Source organism: Pelophylax lessonae (genome assembly GCF_965119305.1).
Source record: "Pelophylax lessonae genome assembly, chromosome: 3".
In the NCBI taxonomy this organism is placed as follows: domain Eukaryota; kingdom Metazoa; phylum Chordata; class Amphibia; order Anura; family Ranidae; genus Pelophylax; species Pelophylax lessonae.
In genome coordinates this window covers 508,060,012-508,082,029 of record NC_138770.1, presented here as the reverse complement: position 1 = coordinate 508,082,029, position 22,018 = coordinate 508,060,012, and the positions used below count along the sequence as shown (strand labels likewise).

Genomic DNA, 22,018 nt, shown 5'->3' with positions numbered 1-22,018 from the left:
ACCCTGAAGAGTCCTGGCCTAAGCTTTTAAGCATTCTACTGACCGGCAGTGCAATTCCTCAAGTCTGAGTTATCTTTAGAAGGTTCTGCCTTCCGACCTTTTTCTGGCAAATCAATACAGAATGGATTCGATCTTAGGAAGGATCTCTCCAACACGAAATTAGGCCCTTTTTTTAGTTGCGATGGCTTGTGTCATGTGTCTAAACTTGTCATCTTTGTATTTGATGTCTCTGCAGATACACAGATCACTCTGTTTAAGGTGTTGGGATGCTAATGCCACATCCAAAGAGTATCTGACTCACTTGGCCTTGAGGAGATGTTTCCATGGACCGCACAGTTTTCCTAGAAAACTTAGCTAGCCGGCGAAATTAAAAACTAAACCTAAAAAACAAGTTACACCATCTAACAATTTGTGTTAAAAACATATGTTTTAATTGCACAGTATTTAAAAATATGTGAAAGCAGACATGTGGAAAATGTGTGCAAACTAATATTTAAAGTCCTAGTTTGGAGCACATAAAACAAATAATATAAGAGCACGTATGTCTTGAGGAAGCCCATTCCTTAAGGTCAGGTATGTCTGGAGGTAGCTGCTCTTTTCTGTTTTTCACACCGATCGATGCTCCTTTCCTGATCATCTTTGATTCCCCTCATGCCTAGACCACTTCCTTCAACTCCCTTGTCAGTTTGGACTCTAGAGCTGCACCATCAAGGCCACCACTCCCTTCCTAGGATAATTCCTGACCATTTGGGCATGTAAGGCCGGTAGTGGTACCTGGTGCCTCTCTGCTTCCTCTTTTGCCATTGGGACCAGCTTTTTCTGTCCCTCACATGTCTAGGGGTAGTATAGCCTGGACTCCTGTTTTGATCTGGCGCTTTTTAATTACATCCCTGTTGTGAGATTCTCAGTAGACCTCTTATAAAGAGTAGGTTATGAGGATCTTCGCTAAAATTATCCCCACAAAGGACTTAATGTTGTATAATTTGGCCAAACCTTGTTGGGGTTCTGCACTAAAAAAAAAAAACTGTCCCCTCTTAAGTGATCATGGTTCCTCGCTGTAAAGAGGCCCATTGTCAACAGACAGGGTTCAGGCCCATCATTATTAGACAAGGAGTGGCCCTTATATTCTACCTTGCAAGAGTGATTTGTTTTGGGGGGGGACCCTCTTCTTAGAGATGTCTTATTTTCTCGGCTACTTCGTCCCATATTGTGAATCGGATTCCTGACCAGTCCCCTGATTTTGACTCTTGGACCACAATTCAGGAGTATTTTGGTTTGGACTCAGTTGGACTCCATTGACATGGTGCTGTGTCTTTGTTTCCAGGAAGAAGGGGTATCCTTCCTGCATCTGGAGAAGTAATCTGTTTCTTGTGCTGGAATATATGGTAAATCCCACATGCACTGTTCCCTTTAGGGCCCATCTAAAGAAAACCAGCTTTCCTCATCTAGAAACCTCTGTACATTAAAAAAAAGGTTCTAAGTGTGCATCAGACCTTGTGTGGCAGATTAATGCTTGTCAGAGGAAGACCCCATGTCTGTTGGCAAGCAGGGGACACCAGTGCAGGAATCCTCAGACAGGAGAAGGAATGCTTTAATGACTTTGGGTTAGGTCCTCTTTCCTTGGCTAAATTCTAGCTCGTCCTAAAGGGTCTTGAGGCACTTTTTTACCACTCAAATCACTGTACTTATACAATTCCTGTTCCTTGCTCCACAGCTGCTGGCATTACCCTGGATCTTGAGGTTCATTAGCATTCCTAGACCTATAGACTTGCTTCCAGGGATAAGCAGGTTTGTTTGTAGCTGATTTTCCCTGGGGTTTTTCTTGGAGGCAACCATTTGCATACCCAAGGGGAAGTTCTATATCACTAGTGTCACCAGTCTGGGGCTTGAATCCACCTCCGCTGCCCTGATTATCTTTGCGGCAGTGCTTCTCCTGCTTAATCCTTCACCCATAATTATTTTGTGGAATCAAATGTATGAGTTCTCTGGTGGTCTACGGAGTCACCTTTTCACTTCTTGGGTTGTTGGGTTGTGTTCTAGCTGCTTCTTTGTGTTCCCTGATAAGTGTAGCTTTGTTAATGGAGCTTTTGTTTCCTAATCCTAGGTGGTCTGGACTAACATTACTTAGGGCTTTCTCACTTAGATCAGCTGGTCTTCCTCACCAGGCCCTCCTTTTGTCTTAGATTCCTCCTCGACACCTGTTCTATCTGGGGCTTGACCCCATTCCTTTATGATAACATCAAGTTTGTGAGTCTTTTCCCTTTTACCTTTATCCAGTTTTCAGTGTGCCCTTATGCATGGAATGGTTTCTTTCTAAAGGTGACCACCTATCCTGGTTTTGAGCATCATGTGTATTGAGTGTCCTCCCTCTGGTTGGATTGCATGTTCACCTATAGGGTAGCGGGCTCATCAGGTGTCATATTAAAACCTTGGTGCTTCAGTCGGTGATAATGCGGCCGTTGTGGCGCTTATTTGGGTGGGGTGACTTGTGCTGCGTGGGCCCCTGGTCAGGGACCTTCCGATGCCTATTGTTCTGGGCTCCATTTTGGGGGTCCTGGAGACTGCATGGCGCTGTGGGGGCTGCCATTTTGCTGTGGATCAAGATTTTTATATTCCCATTAGTTTATATGGGCAGCCATTTCCTATAATTCCCCGTTGAGAATGCATTAACCGCCATTTTCCTGAGGTCCATAGGCTGGACAGTCATGCGGCATGGTTGTTTAAAATAGAGGCTGAGTTTTCTCTTCCTCTTCCTGTACAGTCAGTGTCAATTTCGTTTTTGCACAGTTCGTGCTGGAAGTCATCTCTCTGGTCCGGTAACGTTTTCCTCGGGTTCCCTGTGGGTTTTTCTAAATTCCCCCTATTATCTTATTATAACAAGGGATTGTGGGACCGCGTTTTTGGCGGTCTTAAAGAGACACTGCCCAATTATTTTAAAAAGTGTACCATGGAGTCACCTGCAGACCTCCTGGGAGCGATTGCGGGACCTTCTGGTTCTCAGTTTCAGCCAAAGATTGCTAAGGTAGATTTTGTCCTTGCTAATGCTGCCAGCCGCAAACGCACTCTGCCCTCACCTCCATCTGCAGGGTCTTCAGACTCTGAGATAGACATGGCAGACGCAGACCACCCTGAGGGGTCAATGTCGTCATTCTGACGGTGAAGAGGACCTGTCCTCATCAGCTGCCGCACAGGAACGCGCGTTGGTCGAAGCTCTGATAGTTTCAGTGCCAGAAACTTTAAAATTTGCTGATGTACCCACAGCACCGGGTACGCAGGTGTCTTTTGGCTCCCGCAAATCCCGTAAATCGGGCAAGGTGTTCCCTTGCACAGAATTGTTTCATACTATTGTGGATGAACAAACGTGGCACATTAAGCAGATGTTAGTGGTGCCTAAGCGTTTTGCACACCGTTTCCCCTTTGCGGAGGCAGTGTCCACTAGGTGGACTGTACCACCAAAAATGGATCCCCCGGTGTCCAGGTTGAATAAAGCGACTCTGGTACCGGTGGAAGTGTCTCCAACTTTTGCGGACCCCGTGGATAGACGGGTTGAATACTTGTCCCGCCATTTATGTGTGGTAACAGGGTCACATATAGACTACCTTTGTGAATGCTTTGGTAGCACTAACTGCTATGGAATGGGTGATGTTACCTAAAAGTAACTTGGAAGCTGAGCGGCTCCCTCCTGTGGTGTTGGAACTACTGGACCAGTTGGCTCAAGCCCTGGTGTTCATGTGTGATGTGTCCCTGAATTCAGCCCTGTTGGTAGCCAGGGCATTGGCAGAAGGGATTGCTATTAGGTGCATGGTGTGGCTGAAAAGCTGGTCGGCGGACCAGGCGTCTAAAAAGGCCTTAAATGATCTTCCCTTCTTAGGGGAGAGGCTGTTTGGATCCTTTCTGGATGAGTTGATCAAAGGTATTATGGGGGTAAAGGCACTCCTCTTCCCCAATCCTCTAAGGGCAAGGCGCCACGTCCTAGGTGGGGGTCTTCGTTTAATGCTCATAAATGTCTTTTTCATGCCTCCAGGTCGCAAAAAAAAGGTAAATCATTCAGGTCTTCTGGGGGTTCCAGGAAGCCGTGGTCGGTTAAGGGACTTGCGAGGGGCAGTACAGGATTTGCTGTCGCAAGGAGTTATTGTACCAGTTCCTTTTCAGGAACGTTTTACTAAATTAGGCATGCCAATATCTTCTATGCAGGATGTGGATACCTTGCAAGCAGACCTGAACAAAATAACGGGGTGGGCAACTACATGGCAGATGAGGTTTAATGTTGAAAAATGTAAAGTAATGCACCTGGGTGCCAGAAACCAGAAAGCAAGCTACTCACTAGGGGGAGAACCTCTGGGTGAGTCTAGGATGGAAAAGGACTTGGGGGTACTGGTAGACAACAAGCTTGGCAGTGGCATGCAATGCCAAGCCGCCGCAAGCAAAGCCAACAGAATACTGGGATGTATAAAAAAGGGGATTCACTCCAGAAATAAAGAGATTATTCTCCCACTCTACAAGACTCTGTTCCGGCCACATCTGGAGTATGCTGTCCAGTTCTGGGCACCGGTCCTCAGGAAGGATGTGCTGGAACTGGAGAAAGTCCAGAGAAGGGCAACAAAAATAATTAGGGGAATGGAGGACATCAGCTGTGAGGAAAGACTACAAGCACTGAACCTTTTCTCTCTGGAGAAAATACGATTGAGGGGGGATATGATATCAATGTACAAATACTGTACTGGTGACCCGAGCATAAGGAACAAACTATTCAGAGAAAGGAGGTACAATAAGACACGTGGCCACTCACTAAAACTAGAGGAAAGGCGGTTTAACCTTAAAGTGCGTAAGGGGTTCTTCACTGTAAGAGCAGTAAGGATGTGGAATTCTCTTCCACAAGCAGTCGTATCGGCAGGGAGCATCGATAGTTTCAAAAAACTAGTAGATGGACACCTTAAAGACCACAACATACAGGGGTATACAATGTACGATTAAAAGCAAACACACACACGCATTCATAGGTTGAACTGGATGCATAGGTTGAACTGGATGGACTGATGTCTTTTTTCAACCTTACTAACTATGTAACTATGTAACTATGTTTTCAAGGATTTCATTCAAACCTCTTCACCGTGCTCAGGAAGGAAGGCAAGGTGCGTCCCATCCTGAATCTCAAGGCCCTGAACTGCTTTGTGCGGGTACAGACGTTTCGGATGGAATCCATCCACATGGTGGCATCATTGGACCAGGGACACTTCTTAGTCTCCATAGATATCAAGGACGCTTATTTCTACACATCCTTATTTACGCTGGACAATAGTGGTTTCTTCGCTTTGTGATCGCAGAGGAGCATTATCAATTTTTTGGGTTACCCTTTGGTCTCCCTCAGCTCCCAGAGTGTTTACCAAGGTCTTAGCACCGGTGTTGGCATTGCTGCGTCAGCAGGGGATTGCGTTACTGGGGTAGCTTGACGATCACCTGTTGAAAGTGGACTCTCCAATCTTGTTGGGGGATCTGACGGTCGCTGTCAGAACTCTGCTGGATTTTGGTTGGAAGATCAATTTCAAGAAACCCGCACTGACACCTATCTTGAGACTGGATTATCTGGGCATGACTTTGGATTCAGCCTTGGATATGGTGTTTCTTCCCCCAGACAAGCTGCAAAAGTTGCAGGAGGCGATTCGCTTGTTGGCGAACAATCTATCCACTCTTCGAATTTGCATGCGGGCCTTGGGTCTGATGGTATCAACCTTCGAGACAGTTCTGTTTGCTCAGTTCCATACCAGACTTTTGCAAAGGGAGATTCTTGTCAAACGGAACAAGGATCTAAAGTCCTCGTACTCTTTGATTTAGTTAAGCCACAACACAAGGTCTGCTCTGTTGTGATAGATCCAGTCTCCACTGCTATGGCAGGGCAAGTCCTTCCTTCTGTTATGGACGGTGGTGACCACGAACGCCAGTCTATCGGGCAGGAGCGGGGTGCTGGGGAAGCTCTGTGCCCAGGGTACCTGGATGATGAAAGAGTCGAAACTATGATAAATGTTTTGGCGCTCAGAGCAATAAAGCTTTGTCTGAGCTATTGGACGACTCGCCTGCAAGATTGTCCGATTCGGATTCAATCAGACAACTCGACGGCTGTGGCTTACATCAATCACCAGGGGGGAACCAAGAGTGTCTTGGCAGCCAAAGAGGTGGCTGAGATTCTGGCCTGGGCAGTAAAATGTATTCCAGCCCTCTCTGCTGTACATATTCCAGGTGTGGAGAACTGGCAAGCGGATTACCGTCAGGTGTTGGATCAAGGGGAGTGGTCCCTGTACCCGGAGGTGTTTCATCTCCTGTGTATTCGGTGGGGGACTCCCAAGGTAGATCTGTTTGCTTCTTGCCTCAAGAAGGTTCAGAGATTCGTAGCCAGGTCTCTAGATCCTCTGGCGGAAGCCACAAACGCTCTGGTGGCCCCTTGGGGTCAGTATCAACTAATTTATGCCTTTCCTCCCTTGAATCTCCTGCCAAAGCTTCTGCGCAGGATAAGAGGTGGAAGGGATTCCAACCATTCTGGTGGCTCCGGACTGGCCTCACCCGTCTTGGCACACAGACCTAGTGAGGTTGGTCTCCAATGCTCCTTGGAGACTTCCTCTTAGGGAAGATCTGTTGTCTCCAGGTCCACTCTTCCATCCTGCTTTACAGCCGCTGGCTTTAACGGCATGGCTGTTGAAAGCCAGGTCTTTCTGACTCTGTGATTCCTACGCTGTTAAAGGCTAGGAAGTCGATCATCGTACGTGGAAATCATATATTTTGTCGTGTTAATCACTGAAGGTGCACCGTCGCTTGTTTTCGATAGCCAGGGTCTTGGCCTTTCTGCAGAAAGGAGTTGGACAGCAGTTGGATTTAGGCTCTATCAAAGGCCAAGTGTCGGCTTTGGCTATATATTTCCAATGCCCGCTAGCTACGCATGCTTTGATTTGTACCTTTTATACAGGGAGTGTGCCAAATGGCTCCCCCCAGAAGGTCCCCGCTACCTCCATAGGACCTCAATCTTGTATTGTGTTCTTCAAAAGCCTCCTTTTGAGAACATTCGGGAGATTTTTCTGCTTTCGTTGTACCAGAAGGTTGCCTTCTTGTTGGCTATCACTTTCGCTCGCAGAGTATCTGAACTGGCTGCATTGTCCTGCCGCTCACCTTTTCTGGTGATACACAGGGATAAACTGTTACTTTGACCTAATCAGTCGTTTCTTCCCAAGGTTGTTTCTGATTTTCATCTGAACAAAGAGATTGGGCTGCCTTCACTCTGCCCTAAGCCCAAACATTCTAAGGACTTTGCGTTGCACTCTTTGGATGTGGTTCGGGCCACCAGGGTCTATCTGGAGACCACTGACTCTTTTTGAAAATCAGACGCTCTTTTTATCCTTACCGGAGGATCTTGTAAGGGATTGGCTGCATCTGGGGCGACCATATCTAAATGGATCAGGCAGATGGTAGTTCAGGCTTATTCACTGAAGGGTCAGTTTCCTCCTTTTTCAGTGGAAGAGCATTCTACGAGAGCGCTGAGTGCCTCTTGGGCTTTTCGTCATCAATCGTCTGTTCTGCAAGGCGGCAAATTGGTCGTCTGTGCATAGGTTTACAAAGTTCTACAAAGTAGATGTGTTGGCATCTTCGGATGCTTCCTTTGGCCACAATGTTTTGCAGGCTGCTCTTTAAAGAGAACCGTTTTTTGGTTTCTCTTTGAGGGTGTATTGTGTTTTCAGGGTGAGCTCCAGTTGTTCTTGGTTGAGCTCCATGTTACCTGGTTGGCCAAGTTTAGCCTTTGGGGATTTACGTTTCCGTTTGCGTGTCTTCCCACTCATGAATATACTGCTTTCGAACATCCCTATAGTCTCTGACTAGATGGAGCTGCTTCTGTCGATAAATGATAGAGAAAACTGGATTTTTGTAAGAACTTACCGTAAAATCCTTTTCTCTGAAGCTTGACAGACACAGCACCCGCCCCTCTACTTCTGAGCGAAGTGAGGTTTTTTCTATTCTAAACACTGCTTGCAACTAAACTGTTTGATGATAGCAGGGTGTGGGGGGTTATGCCTGCAGGGACATCTTCCATAGGTGTATTTAAGCTTTTTTCCTGCCTAGTGCCTATTCCTGATAGGAGGAGCATAACCCTATAGTCTCTAACTAGATGGAGCTGCGTCTGTGGAACTTCAGAGAAGTAGATTTTACGGTAAGTTTTTACAAAAATCTAGTTATTTTTTTTTATTTTATTTTATTTTTTTGGTGGCATTTGAGTTAGCAGTTTCTTTTGGAATTGTGCTGTAAGGTAGAAATTTTTTTTTTTGTGTTCTACAATAATCTGTGAATATTTCTGTAGGGGTCCTGGACATTCCAATGATAAGTTGGGTGGTCATGCTGGTTTCTCGTTTACTGGATTATGTTGCAACAGTAGAGGATGAAGCTGCAGCTTCAAAAAAACCCTTAAATGGAAAAGATAGAGAACGGTTCATGTCAGGTAAGGAATTCATAAGTTGTAATATGTTTATACCCACATGCTGTATAGATACCTTTTTTCTTTTATTAATTTTAATATGGGGGAAAGTTCCTCTGTGGTCCTAATTTTCCATGATATAGACCAAGGTAGGCAGCCTTGGCACTCCAGCTGAAACTAAATGAAGTAGTTGGTGTAGTTGAAACTATATATCCTGTTATGCTTCTGCCTTTGGAAGTCATTCATGCCTGTGGCAATTGTTTTTTTTTTTTTCAATGCCTTATGGGATTTGTAGTTGCTGGAGTGCTGAGGTTGCCTATCTGATATAATTTCCATATCTTTATCAGTAAAGATGTTTTCATGAATGCTATTTTTTGTCTCCATTTCATTATGTACAATGAATAATTTATAGTCCTCTCTGGTGATCCCTATTTTTTCTTTATAGTCTATTGAGGGACACAGTATTTAACCTTTGCGGTAAACTGCCATCTACAAGATTAGACATTTACAAGCAAACCTCATGTACCGGGGGGCCACAGCTAATAATATCTCACGGGAATGCGTGCACCTACTGATGGTACTGACATCTGCAGCCAGAAATCACAGTAAACCTAAAAGGCATCACCCACACTCTGTTGCAAACCTATTCAGTATTTTATTGCAGTTTCACATCAGTAAAGTAAGCCAGTGTTATGGGGCCTGCCCAGGGTCCTTTCCTCATAGTGACATAGTGGAATTGTTTTCCCCTACTACTAGAGTAAATGCCATTTTCTGAGTCCCCTTTAGTTCCATTGATTGTGGCTGGAGCTTCTGCCTTCTCTACTAATCTTCTTTACTATTGTTATAAAAGTTCTTATGGCCCCTTTCACACAAACGATCCGATCAGATCCTCTTTTTCAGGCGGACCTGATCCAAGCATCTCTATGGGGCAGCGGATGTCAGCGGTGACATGTCCGCTGATGCCTGCTGCCATCCGCATCCGATCCTGTCTGTGTAATCCGGACGGATGGCAATCCTATTTTCCATCCATCCAGGGGATCGGATCGGATGAGAGCGGACAGGCGGACTGCGTGAAAGAGACCTATGGCCAAAATCATCCTGTTATTAGATGACTCTAACCAAAAGCGAGCTCCATACCTTTTCCTGCATATTCTCTCTCTGATTTTCCCATGGCCTTGGTGGCTTTGAAGCCATCGGCCAAAGACTGACTTCTGTGGTTTTGAGTCTCTCCAGTCCTTGACTGATGAGTATGTGCCCAAGGAATACTTTATAATGTATATGTAATGCGCTGTGTAAATTGACGGCACAATAAGTACCTGAAATAAATAAGTGGGCTCACGTTGTGATATCACATCCAAAAATGAGTTGATCACCAGAAAAAAGAAATGAGTGGACTTTAGGGTACCCACATAGGCATATTCATAAAAAGCCTTATTGTATTAATTTCCAAATTGATTTTAACCATCTGTAAACTCTCACCTTGTAGTAGAACAACCCATTCAGTTTAAAATAGAAATTAAAGTTAAAACATTTATATACATATAAAAAACATTATAAATACCCAACACAGCTAGGGAACTGACCAGGCTGTGCTCTTTTGCCTAGTGTGGTCAGAATATATTAGGAAAGCATAGGGACTGGCAGGAACACCAGTCATTTCACAAAGGAAGCAATAGAAATAGAACAGAATACTTTTTTTATACAAGTACGTGGTGCAGCAGGCACATATCAGGAATATGAAATGTGGGATTTGCTTGATTTGCTTCTTCTTTTTATTTATTAATTTTTTTAACAATATGCTTATGCAGGTACTGAAAAAGTCCACTCATTTTTATTCAGTCTAGTCTACTGCTAATATGTCTTACCTAAAAGACTGTTTCAGCTCTTATTGATGCCGTACACACCACTCTGAAGTTAGAGAATCAGCTTATTATTTCTACGAGTGGTGTTTGCAGTCTTGGGTCCTTTAAAACTCATAAGGCTGCATAGACTTTCCTATTGTACTTTCTTTTCCAACTGTTTTTATGGCGATTGGAAACACCCCGTTAGCCTGTTTGCTAGCTCTAAATGCTTATTGGCCTCGGGCCCATTTGGAAAGAATTTTGTACAAAAGTGTTTAACAAGGTGCTGATTTCTCCAGTAGAAGATGCTCTTGTCTTTTAAGCACCTAATCTGTCCATCTCTGACCCTGACTGTTAAGACATGTCCCTTTCTTTTCTCCACTGCATTGATGTTTTTGTTGAGACCAGACCCTCCATGCTTGGTTTCCAAGGTCTGACCTCCCCATTTCTTCCAAATTTTCAGACAAGTCTTTCTCTGCAAGAAAATGCACTCCACTTTGGAGTGGGAGTTTATTTAATTTTTACCAAATACTTTGATATCTTGCATCTGATGCTTGGGTTCAGGAGGTGGTATCTAAAGCTACAAACTGGAGTCTTGCTCCCTGACCCCTTCTCGGTTAATCACCTCCCTGTGACAGTTTGTAGATTAGCAGTTTGCCACTGAGCCTTCTTGGGTCTTCTTCACCAAGTTATCATTACTGCAGTTTCTACGCATATTCTATCAAAACCCAGGGGAAGCATCTGCCTCAAATTTGATCTTCAAGCTCTGTGTTTATTTGAACTCAGAAATTTGTCATGAAATACACCAGATCTGTTCTCCCCTGCCTTCACCATGGAGCTGGTCTGGTTTCTGTGGACATAAAGGGCTTGTACCTGCATGTCCCCAACTTTCCAGCACATTAACATTTTCTGTGTATTACTGTACATGCCTACCCTACCAGTTCATGGTCCAGCCTATTAGCCCATCTTTTGCACCTTGTGTTTTCAAGGTGCTAGCTCAAGTTATGTTTGCCATGTTGTGCTCTTTTGACTTCCCCATTGTAGCATACTTAGATGATCTATTAAGGCAACAATTGGTGCTGGTTCTTTTGGACAATATTGTGATGACTGTCCAGATAATAAAGCTTGTTTCCACCTCATCCTTAGCCCTTATAAACTGTCACTTCAAATGACTTTTCTTTTTTGTACATTACGGAATACAGAGCACCGTGACTACCTGGGTTATGTGCCACCTATAGGTGAATGGACACTGAAGGAAAAACACAGGACATCCCTCTATATAACCCCACTTACTCAGGAAGTTACTAATTTTTTTCCCAAGTTTCTGAAATGTGATGGTCACTGAAGTACAGCGCTTTATACTAATGCCAGATTCTCAGGTGATACTAGCAGGGATCAGGAGATTGATCATCCAGATCCATTCCCACAGCGGGGGACACGAAGATGGAGAGCACCCGAGCCCTGCTTTGATGGATATGGATGTTTTAGCGGGGTTTGCCTGTGATGCGACTGGTTGCGACGCCGGACCCTGTAGGTATTGGAACCCTGTGCAGTTTGTAACTGACCAAGGGGTTTCTGGTAGGGTGCTGTACAGGTCTAGGGCAATGGACCCCAAGGGTAAAAAGATATTGTTTGAAGGTCCAATGTGACATAACCCGCTGTGATGTGTGAATGTAGGCTTCTCTGGCCAGTTGGCAGGATCCTGCGGCAAGAGTTGATGGGTGGTACTGCAGTGACTAGGGCCCTTAGTTCTTAATACTGCGTATTGCCCCCTTTAGCGTCAATGACAGCGTGCAGTCTTTTGTAATCGTCTTCTGAGGCCTCAAATTCTTGCAGGTGATTTAGCTGCCTACGTGTCTTGGCAAAATGCCTCCAGGCCATGCAAAGTCTTTGGTACTCTTGCATGAACTGCACGCTTAAGATCTCCCCAGAATGGCTTGATGATAGTCGAGGTACTATGATTGCCACTCCAGAACCTTTTTCTGCTGTAACCACTGTAGGGTCAACTTGGCCTTGTGCTTGGGGTCATTGTCATGCTGGAAAGTCCAAGAGCGTCCCATGCACAGCTTTCGTGCAGAAGAATGCAATTTGTCTGCCAGTATACTATTTTCTGATAACATCATCTTGTCATCAGTTTCCCCTTGCCTTTAGAGTTCACCCTTCCCCCCCAGGGTATGCACACTTTTGAGTACAGCTGTATGTGTCTGTCCCTTGGGCTGGCTGCAGCTGTGTGCGCAGAAGCTGGTGTTAAATATTTGCTCTGTGCCTCATTTTGAGTTTGTTTTTAGGGTAAAGTCATCTGGTATCAGCTAGGATTGTGGATTTAGTAGCCATGGCCTTTTACGTGGACAGATGCAGAAATGCATCATGACAGTTGGTGGCCCTATTACCTATGGAGTGAGGTTAACATCCATCTGAGCATTCTTTGCTGCTCTGCAACTGTAGGTAAGCTTGTGAGGTGCACAGAGCAGGCTTTCCCTTCCTCAGAACACAAGTCACTTCTAGAGATACAGGAAGCTGGCTGGTCCCCCATGGGGGTGTTTTCTGTTCCCTCTGAATGGGGATGCTGGCTCAGCACAAACCCTATAATTTCTCAACAAGCTTGCAATGTCTTTCAAAAGGGAGCACAGCTGGGAAGAACGCAGTAGCGCCCACTAAAGCTGCACGATTCTGGGTAAAATAAGAATCACAATTTCTTTATCGTTCATTGACAGATGCAGCTCCATATTCTTCTTGACCATTGGTTTATGCTGCCCCCTACAGGAGTAGGACACTAGGCAGGAAAAATCTTTAAACACGCCTATGGGGCAGTCCCTGCAGGCATACACCCACTCACTCTGCTGTAGGATTCAGTTTGTTTCTGCCTAGTTTAGGAGTAGGACCTAGTTCCCGGCTGGGACTTCGGTCTTCGCTTGTCATTTTTATTTAAATGGAAATCTTTGTTAAAAAATTTATTTTTTTTAGCTAGTTATTTTCCTGAGAGAACTGCAATCAACACCTGGACTGGGTTTCGGACTAGATATCCTAGATTCTTAATGTCTCTCAGCCCGGCCAGCGAGCGTGTGCAGGTTATAGCCGAGCGCTAGGCCTTGCCACGACAGAGCCCCAATGGACAGGGACTTGCCCGCGAGTGAAACACCTCACCGAGATGCGCACGACCTGGTTCGGCCTCAGTCGCAGCATACCCTTTGGCCGTCAGCACCCCCACCCGAGTGGAGATACAGTCTGTTCAGAGTGGCGCCCACCCAATGTCGTTGGTATGGTGAGTAGTGTCCCCCCCCCCCCCCCCCCATAGCTCTGGAGGTCTCGGGCGGACGTGGGGCCCTCCCTTGGAAAGTCGGACCCTCGGGTACCCTTCATGCCCCCTGGCCTCTCGGTATGTACCAGGCTCCTCCAAGGCCTCCCTCCCCACCATCATAGAGGTCCCTACCTCAGTCAGCGATGGGTGGACGCGCCGATGCCGCTATAGTGGATCTGCTGGGGGAGGGCTAATTCTGGTGTGGGTCCTTGCCGGGGACCCTCCAATGCCACTAATCGTTTGGACCTCTTAGGGGTTCCTGGAGACCACATGACACGCCGAGGGGGCTGCCATTTTACTGTAGAATCGTTCAGCCTCATTTTGCAGATGTTCCCATTGAAATGCATGGGCGGCCATGTTTTTGGAGTTTCCCCATAGGAATGCATTAGTCTGCCATTTTCTCGAAGTCCGCAAACACTGGACAGCAGGGAGCAGCTAGGCCTTTACTCTAGTGATGACCTAGGTACTTCCTCTTCCTGTCAAGCAGACTGATCCTTTTCTCCTCCATATCAAATGGTGGTATGTCTATTGGGGTCCCTTTAGGTCTCTCTCTCTCCCTCTCCCTTCTATCTTCAGAGCTAGTGGCTGGGACTTGTAGTACTGCTGGTGCAGTGGGGTGTGGGTCAATTTCTCGCAGTTTTCTTAAAGTGACACTGTGCTATTCCTGGGTTCATATGGAGTCCCAGAAACCAATTTCACCTACAGATTCCTCCTCCATGCGTTTGTGGGGACCTCCAGGTCGCAACCCCTGTCTGCCTTAACGGTGGTTTTGGAAAACCTGGTGTCAAAGATTGATTTGGTTTTAAAAAGACCACTAGTAAAAAGTGCCCTATGCCCTCCCCTGCCTCTTCTGTATCCTCAGATTCTGAGGTAGATATGGCCGCCGCAGACGCATGCCACTCTGAGGGTTCTACGTCATCGCACTTGCATGTCAGGGACGCAGGTGTCATTTGGCATTTGCAAATCCCAGAAGTCGGGCAAGGTTTTCCCTTGTCCGGAACTTTTTTTTACAAAATTTGTCTCTGACCAATTGGGGCGCCTCAAACAGATGTTAGTGGTGCCGAAGCGTTTTAAGAGGCGCTATCCATTCGGGGACGCGGTATCCGCAAACTGGACTATTCCACCGAATGTGGACCATCCGGTCTCTAGACTGAACAAATCTACTGTGGTCCCGGTGGAGGAGTCACCGGTCTTTACAGACCCTGTGGATAGACTGATTGAGTCTCTGTACCGCCACTTACATGTGATAGCGGGCTCAATACTTAAACCGATCTTCGTGATCACTCTGGTGTCCCAAACCATAACGGAATGGGCAAGGTTACTAAAAAGTGACCTAGAGACAGAACAGCTCCCTCCTGGCCTGGCAGAGCTAACTGACCAAATGGTGCAAGCCCAACTATTTATATGTGATGCGTCGCTAGATGTGGCCCCTATTGTAGCCAGAGTATCCATGGTGGGGATAGCTATTAGACGCATGGTGTGGCTAAAAAGCTGGTCTGCGGTTCAGGCTTCAAAAAAGGCTCTATCAGAGCTCCCCTTTACGGGGGACCGTTTATTTGGATCCTCATTGAATGAACTGATCAAGGGTCTTACAGGTTGGAAGAGTATTCTTCTTCCTCAATCCTCCAAGGGCAAGTCACTGCGTAATGGATGGAGGCCTTATTTCTCTATCGCTCATTGACAGACGTAGTCTTCTTGATTCTCAAGAGCTGGGTTATGTTGTCTCCGCAGGAGTAGGACTAGGCAGAAAGACAAAACGTTCTGGCTCCACCTTAGGGGCAGTCCCTGAGGGTATATCCTCCCTCTCTCTGCTACAGGGAATCAGTTTTTTTCTGTCTAGTCAGGAGTAAGGACCTAAGTTCCTTGCTGGGATCTTTTTGGTCCTGGCAAGATTTTTTCTTTAAAAAAAAAAAAAAAAGATTTTTTTTTTAGGCAGTTTTTCGCCAGTGTTTTTTTCCTGTGAGATCTTCAAGCAAATACGCCGGACTGGGCGACACTAGTGGTCACCCCAGCCGGCCTACGAGCGCGCGCAGACCATTGCATTGCGCTTGGTCGGCCGCGACACATTGAAGTAAGTATGCGGGCCGGGCGACGGGCTGGGTGTTGAGATCCAGTGGTCACCCCGGTTTCTGCCTACGAGCGCGTGCAAACCAGAGCTCCGCGCTGGGTCGGCCGCGACGGAGTCCCAGTGGAGGGACTGACCTGGCGAGTTAAGTCTCGCTTGGACGCCAGGAACCAGAGAGTCGAGGCGTCCGGAGTGGTCCACAACCCCCCACCCCGGTGGAGAGGGTATTGTGAAGAGAGGGTGCCTGTCGGTTCGGTATGGTGAGTAAACGTTCCCTTTTTTCTTTCCTCGTTATGAGGCAGTATGAATTATGGGCCCCTCCATACATGGTCAGTATATATCTGACACTAAAAGTCCCCCTTGTAAATACAGTATGTGTTTGGTGGGAAGTGGACTTGGTTTGAGAGCTAACACTCTACCCAGCAGACTGTAGCATTACAGCAGACATAGGAGGTATAATCCTACCAAAAGTGGTTTCAGAATTTCATCTGAATGAAGAAATTGTATTACCTTCCCTGTGTCCTAAGCCCAGTCATCCTCGGGAGTTTGCTTTACACTCCTTGGATGTGGTCCGGGCGATCAGGGTATACTTGAAAACGACAGACTCGTTTCGCAAGACGGATTCACTTTTTGTGATCCCGGATGGACCCAAAAAGGGGTTGCCTGCATCTGCCGCGACCATTTCCAAATGGATCAGACAGACGGTGGTACAGGCTTATTCTATTAAGGGTCGGGAGCCCCCGTTCCCTGTTAAGGCGCACTCCACTCGGGCGCTTAGTGCGTCATGGGCCTTTCGCCATCAGGCGTCAGTGGTCCAGGTGTGCAAGGCGGCTACCTGGTCGTCGGTGCATACCTTTACAAAACATTATAAAGTTGATGTAATGGCATCATCTGATGCCGTGTTTGGCCGCAAGGTTTTGCAGGCCGCCATTTGAGGAGACCAGTGGTCTGCCTCGAGGGTTTTTTCCGTTGGAAATTTTTCTTTTTAGTCTCATTCTTTGTTTATAATGAGCCTTTAAAACTTCTAGTTTGGCACCGGTTGGGCCTTCTAGATTGGATTTGATTTTGTCAATCCCACCCCTCATTTGTGGCACTGCTTCTGGATGTCCCAGCTCTTGAGAATCAAGAAGACTACGTCTGTCAATGAGCGATAGAGAAAAATGGATTTTTGTAAGATCTTACCGTAAAATCCTTTTCTCTTAAGCTCATTGACAGACGTAGTACCCGCCCCTCTATCATTGAGTTGGGTTGGATTAAATTCTCTGTTACTGCTTTAGAACAGAACTGATTCCCTGTAGCAGAGAGAGGGAGGATATACCCTCAGGGACTGCCCCTAAGGTGGAGCCAGAACGTTTTGTCTTTCTGCCTAGTCCTACTCCTGCGGAGACAACATAACCCAGCTCTTGAGAATCAAGAAGACTACGTCTGTCAATGAGCTTAAGAGAAAAGGATTTTACGGTAAGATCTTACAAAAATCCATTTATCACTAAGTGCAAAATATTTAATTGGGAAGTGTGAAATGATGTATCAGAACAAAGATGTGCACCAGAATCTTAAGTGGTAAAAATGAAAGAAGATGCCAATAAATGATATGGTGAAGAAAAAAGGAGGGGGAGAGAGGCCCCCTATACGAAAAATAATTGTGCTGGACTAATGTCCGTGATAAGGTGCAATGTAGTGGGGGTGAGTATCAAGGAACATAGGTGCCTGTTCCTAAAGTGTCCACTAGATGTAGCACTCACCCTTGGTTTCCACTAAAATGGCAGTAAATGATACAAGAGTGGATGTAGTTCCACACAGGGGGGGTGGGGTCCAAACTGTGATTAATGAGCCGGGGTTCCTTGAATCCTCGCGGATAGACAAGTCCCATCTAGGTGCTCAAACACAGAGAGAAGATCCCCATAGTGTAGTAAGTACAATCAAACAAGTAGGCAAGTAGTAAACACTGACGGTCCAGTCTGATTGATTCAGCAGTATATTGCAGCGCCTTCCGCATTCCAAGGGACTGGCAGACCGAGAGTGATGTGTTGACGTAGAGTGCCGCCCTAAGTACGTTACGTCGTTGGACTTCTACTGGAGCGGGTCCAACAACGAAACGTACGTTGCACTCTACGTCTACTGCCTCCCTGTAGAAAAGCATATCCAGTGTATCTTATTGGAGGAGTGTGATCGATTGAAAATTTGATCTGGAGGGTCTGCAGGTTGACCCTACATACCTGAAACGCTCGTTTGAGTGTTAATGGAGTGTTTACTACTTGCCTACTTGTTTGATTGTACTTACTACACCATGGGGATCTTCTCTCTGTGTTTAAGCACCTAGATGGGACTTGTCGATCCGCGAGGATTCCAGGAACCCCGGCTCATTAATCACAGTTTGGACCTCACCCCCCCTGTGTGGAACTACATCCACTCTCGTATCATTTACTGCCATTTTAGGGGAAACCAAGGGTGATCGCTACATCTAGTGAACACTTTAGGAACAGGCACCTATGTTCCTTGATACTACACCACTACATTGCACCTTATCACGGACATTGGTCCAGCACAATTATTTTTCGTATAGGGGGCCTCTCTCTCTCCCCCTCCTTTTTTCTTCACCATATAATTTATTGGCATCTTCTTTCATTTTTACCACTTAAGATTCTGGTGCACATCTTTGTTCTGATACATCCTTTTACACTTCCCAATAAAATATATTTTGTACTTAGTGATATCAGCTTTATTTATTTTCTCACAGCACTTCAAGTATATCTAGGGCGTATTACATTTAGCCCATTTTTTGTCTCTGCGTTTTTGTCTCTGCGTTTCTGCACTAAGCACTTTATTATATTATATATTGTCTCACCATCTATATGTTATATGGTTTATGATAAGATCACTTTGTAGCATCTTGGCACATCTATAATACCAGGTAGCGCCGTTTTAAAACCTCTCCCCTTTTTTCTCATACAAAATAAATCCATTACTTATCCGCTGACAGGACAGAGCTCTGCCTTGTTTATTTAGTTTGTGTTATTGACAATCAGCGGGTGCTTTTGGTAATCTAGTGGCTGCCACCCACTGTTCGGTATCAGCTGTGTCTAATTATAGCAGAGCTGGTTCGCCAGCAGCATGCGTGACCCCTTCCCGGAAGTGCCTGATCACCTACTAGATATGTAATCTGGTGCAGCAGAGCCACCTTGCTGCTGTATGTTTGTTATATAGTCAGCAAGCGGGTAATTCCACTTAAATTTCAAGCTTCTGTGATTTTTTTTAACTCCTTGTTGTCAGTCACATCATTTTGATTTTATATAAATGAGGCAATTGGCAAAGATTTTACATCACTCAGAATATTTAAATATTCAATGACGTTAAGCCTTTTTTGTTTTATTTTTTTGTGTGTATCTTAATTGTATATTTCTTTGCGTAGGGAACCAGTGGAGTTTCATTAACAATAACCTGCACACACAGAGTCTAAACAGATCGTCTAAGGGAAGCAGCAGTTTGGATAGGCTGTACTCCAGGAAGATCAGGAAACAGTTGGTTCACCACAAACAGGTAATCTGTATGGTGTGGAATATATTAGTATGTGGTGTAAAAGTACAGAATTTATCACCTTTAGTCCCGGGTTCACACTATAGCGATGACAGACATTGCGTGTGATTCGGAGCGCACTGCTCTGAAAATCACATGCGATGTCTGTGCGATGCGAATTCAGCCATACAGGTTGTATGGCTGAATTTGCATCGGATTCAGACAGAAGATGCAGTGGACCCTTTTTTGGGTCCGCAGCAGAATCAGATCGGATGGTGCTTCACACAAATGCGATCTGATTCACATCCGAACAGTTCGCACTGTGATATGCAAACTGATCTGGGGGTATCCTTAACTCTGTATTGACACCCCCAGCGATTCGGATTTGGCAATGTGAACTGCCTGCGATTTGAATGTGATGCGGGAACCCGCAGTGGATTCGCAGGGTTCCCGCATCGCATATATGTGAACCGGCACTTAGTCTTTTTTTAAAATGTCATTTGCATGGCTTGACAAGTCTATTGAAACAAATTTTTACAAACACCATCTGGTGCTGTTAAATATGCTCATACATGTTTTCCTATCTTTAGAATCTTGAATCATGTTTGGGTTATGAACTAATTCCTAAATATTCTTGGCACAGTGATTTAAAAAAAATAACTCATTAACCGATCCTCAGAAATTTTGCATTTTACTTTAACTATTCACCTGGGGCTCAGCTTACCCTCCTACCGATCTGGCAGTCTTCCATACTTCTAATCTCTGTAGACTATAGGAGATCACCATCCATAGTTCTGAATGTCCACTGCCTGGTCAAAGTTCTATTTTAAGGTGTATTTACAATTTTGCTGCCAAATTTCGATAATGCCTACTTTATATTGTTTCATGTTCTCATTCACAACTTTTAAAATATTTAAAATGGCAGATTGTTTTTTTTAGATTTTTTTTTTCCCTGGAATCTAGCATTGAAAAATCCTACTTGCTCCTCTTGGTGTTTGAAGAGGCTATATTTGCTATAATTAGCACTGTCTGTTCTGTGCTGGCAGATCTCCATAGTCAGTCCTAATATCTATTTGAACATGACTTATCAAAGGGTGAAAGATTTAGATGCTGAGCTTCTTTATTGTATGTTAACCACTTGTTACCTGCCCACTTGCTCGTTTGTCAGCCATTTGGCTAAGATTAAGTGTAGAAAGCAGAGGGGGGGGGGGGGGGGGGAGGCTCCACTAAGTGCAGTATTAACCACTTAAGCCCCGGAGGATTTGGCTGCTCAAAGACCAGGGCCTAATTTGCGATTCGGCACTGCGTGACTTTAACGGACAATTGCGCGGTCGTGCGACGCTGTACCCAAATGAAATTGACATCATTTTTTTTTCACACAAACAGAGCTTTCTTTTGGTGGGATTTGATCACCTGTGCGATTTTTACTTTTTGCGCTATAAACAAAAAAAGAGCGACAATTTTGAAAAAATAACTATTTTTCACATTTTTTTATATGAAATTCTCAAAAAAAATGTAAAAATCAAATTTTTTTTAACATTTTAGGCCAATTTGTTTTCTGCTACATATTTTTGGTAAAAAATATCGCAATAAGCGTATTTTGATTGGTTTGCGCAAAAGTTATTGCGTTTACTAACCGGAAAGATTTGTCATTTTTGTTTTTTTCTTTTTAATTAGTAATGGCGGTGATTTTTTTTGCGGGACTGCGACATTGCGGCGGACAGATCGGACCCCGGACTGACATTTTTGACACTTTTGGGGATACCAGTGACATTACTACAGTAATCGGTGCTATAAATATGCACTGTTACTGTAAAAATGACACAAGGGGTTAAGTGTGTCCCTAGGGGCATGATTTTAACTGTCAAGGGGCATGGCTTGTGATGTAACCACAGAGACCTACGATCCTACATAGCAGGATCGTATAGTCTCTGCAGTTACACCAGGGGGAATGACAGACTGCTTTGTTTACATTAGCCGCCTGCCTTTCTCCCTCTGCAGCGGGAGATCACAAGTGACTGGTGGACATCGGAGCTGCCGGTCACTCGCGCGGGGATGGCAGGGAACCAGCGGGGGCAGGAGCGCGTGCGCTCTCCCCCTAGAGGCTCGTGGGCGAGCAACGTACCGATACGTTGCTTTGCCCAGGAGGGGCTGACCGCCGCAGTATATGTACTTGCGGCGGTCGGCAAGTGGTTAAAATGTACACCTTTATTGGACAAGCTCAAAAAGACTTGCAAGAGATAAAATGCCCGTCATGTAATGTGTGGTCACAATGGTTGTCCAGTAGGCTTCACAGTCTCCCCAAAATGCCAAGAGTAGGTTATAGGCTGGTTGGTTGTAAACTATCCAGCAGAGAAACCTCCACACTAACTAGCATGGAACGTGAAAGCGGAAATGACGTCAATGGTACAGGGCTGAAGTCCATACCATGGGCTATCACACAAGGAGGCTACACGCTACACAGCTCCTTCAACTGGCCAGTGAGCTCTCAGGGTGTAGCCTCCTTGTTTGATAGCCCATGGTTCGGATTTCCACCCCGCACCGTTGATGTCATTTCTGCTTCTGCCTTCCACACCGATTAGCATGGAGGTTTTTTTGCTGGATACCTACAACCTTCTCTGTGAAGCCTACTGGACGACGCACTGGGACCACACATTACATGACGGGCATGAGTTGTTTTATTAATGAAAGAAAAAAGAACACTCAGCGCAATCGGTAACCACAATAGATAAATATGCAAGCTGAACACTGACCCAGGTACATTACTAAAGCCTAGACAGACATAATCCTAAAAATATATAGTGCAGCACAAATACTAATCTTTACCCACTTCATCTCCGGAAGGTTTTACC

At 45.4% G+C, this 22,018-nt stretch overlaps 1 protein-coding gene across 6 annotated transcripts in view; it reads left to right on the top strand.

Moving 5' to 3' along the window:
* The window catches only part of BIRC6 (baculoviral IAP repeat containing 6), an 807,095-nt gene that overhangs the window by 316,197 nt on the left and 468,880 nt on the right, over positions 1–22,018 (top strand). For all 6 annotated transcript variants that reach the window (XM_082252286.1, XM_082252283.1, XM_082252284.1 and 3 more), the window contains exons 32-33: positions 8,336–8,473; positions 19,063–19,190. In XM_082252286.1, coding sequence (XP_082108412.1) covers positions 8,336–8,473; positions 19,063–19,190 — 266 coding nt within the window. The remainder of the gene's footprint in view (positions 1–8,335; positions 8,474–19,062; positions 19,191–22,018) is intronic.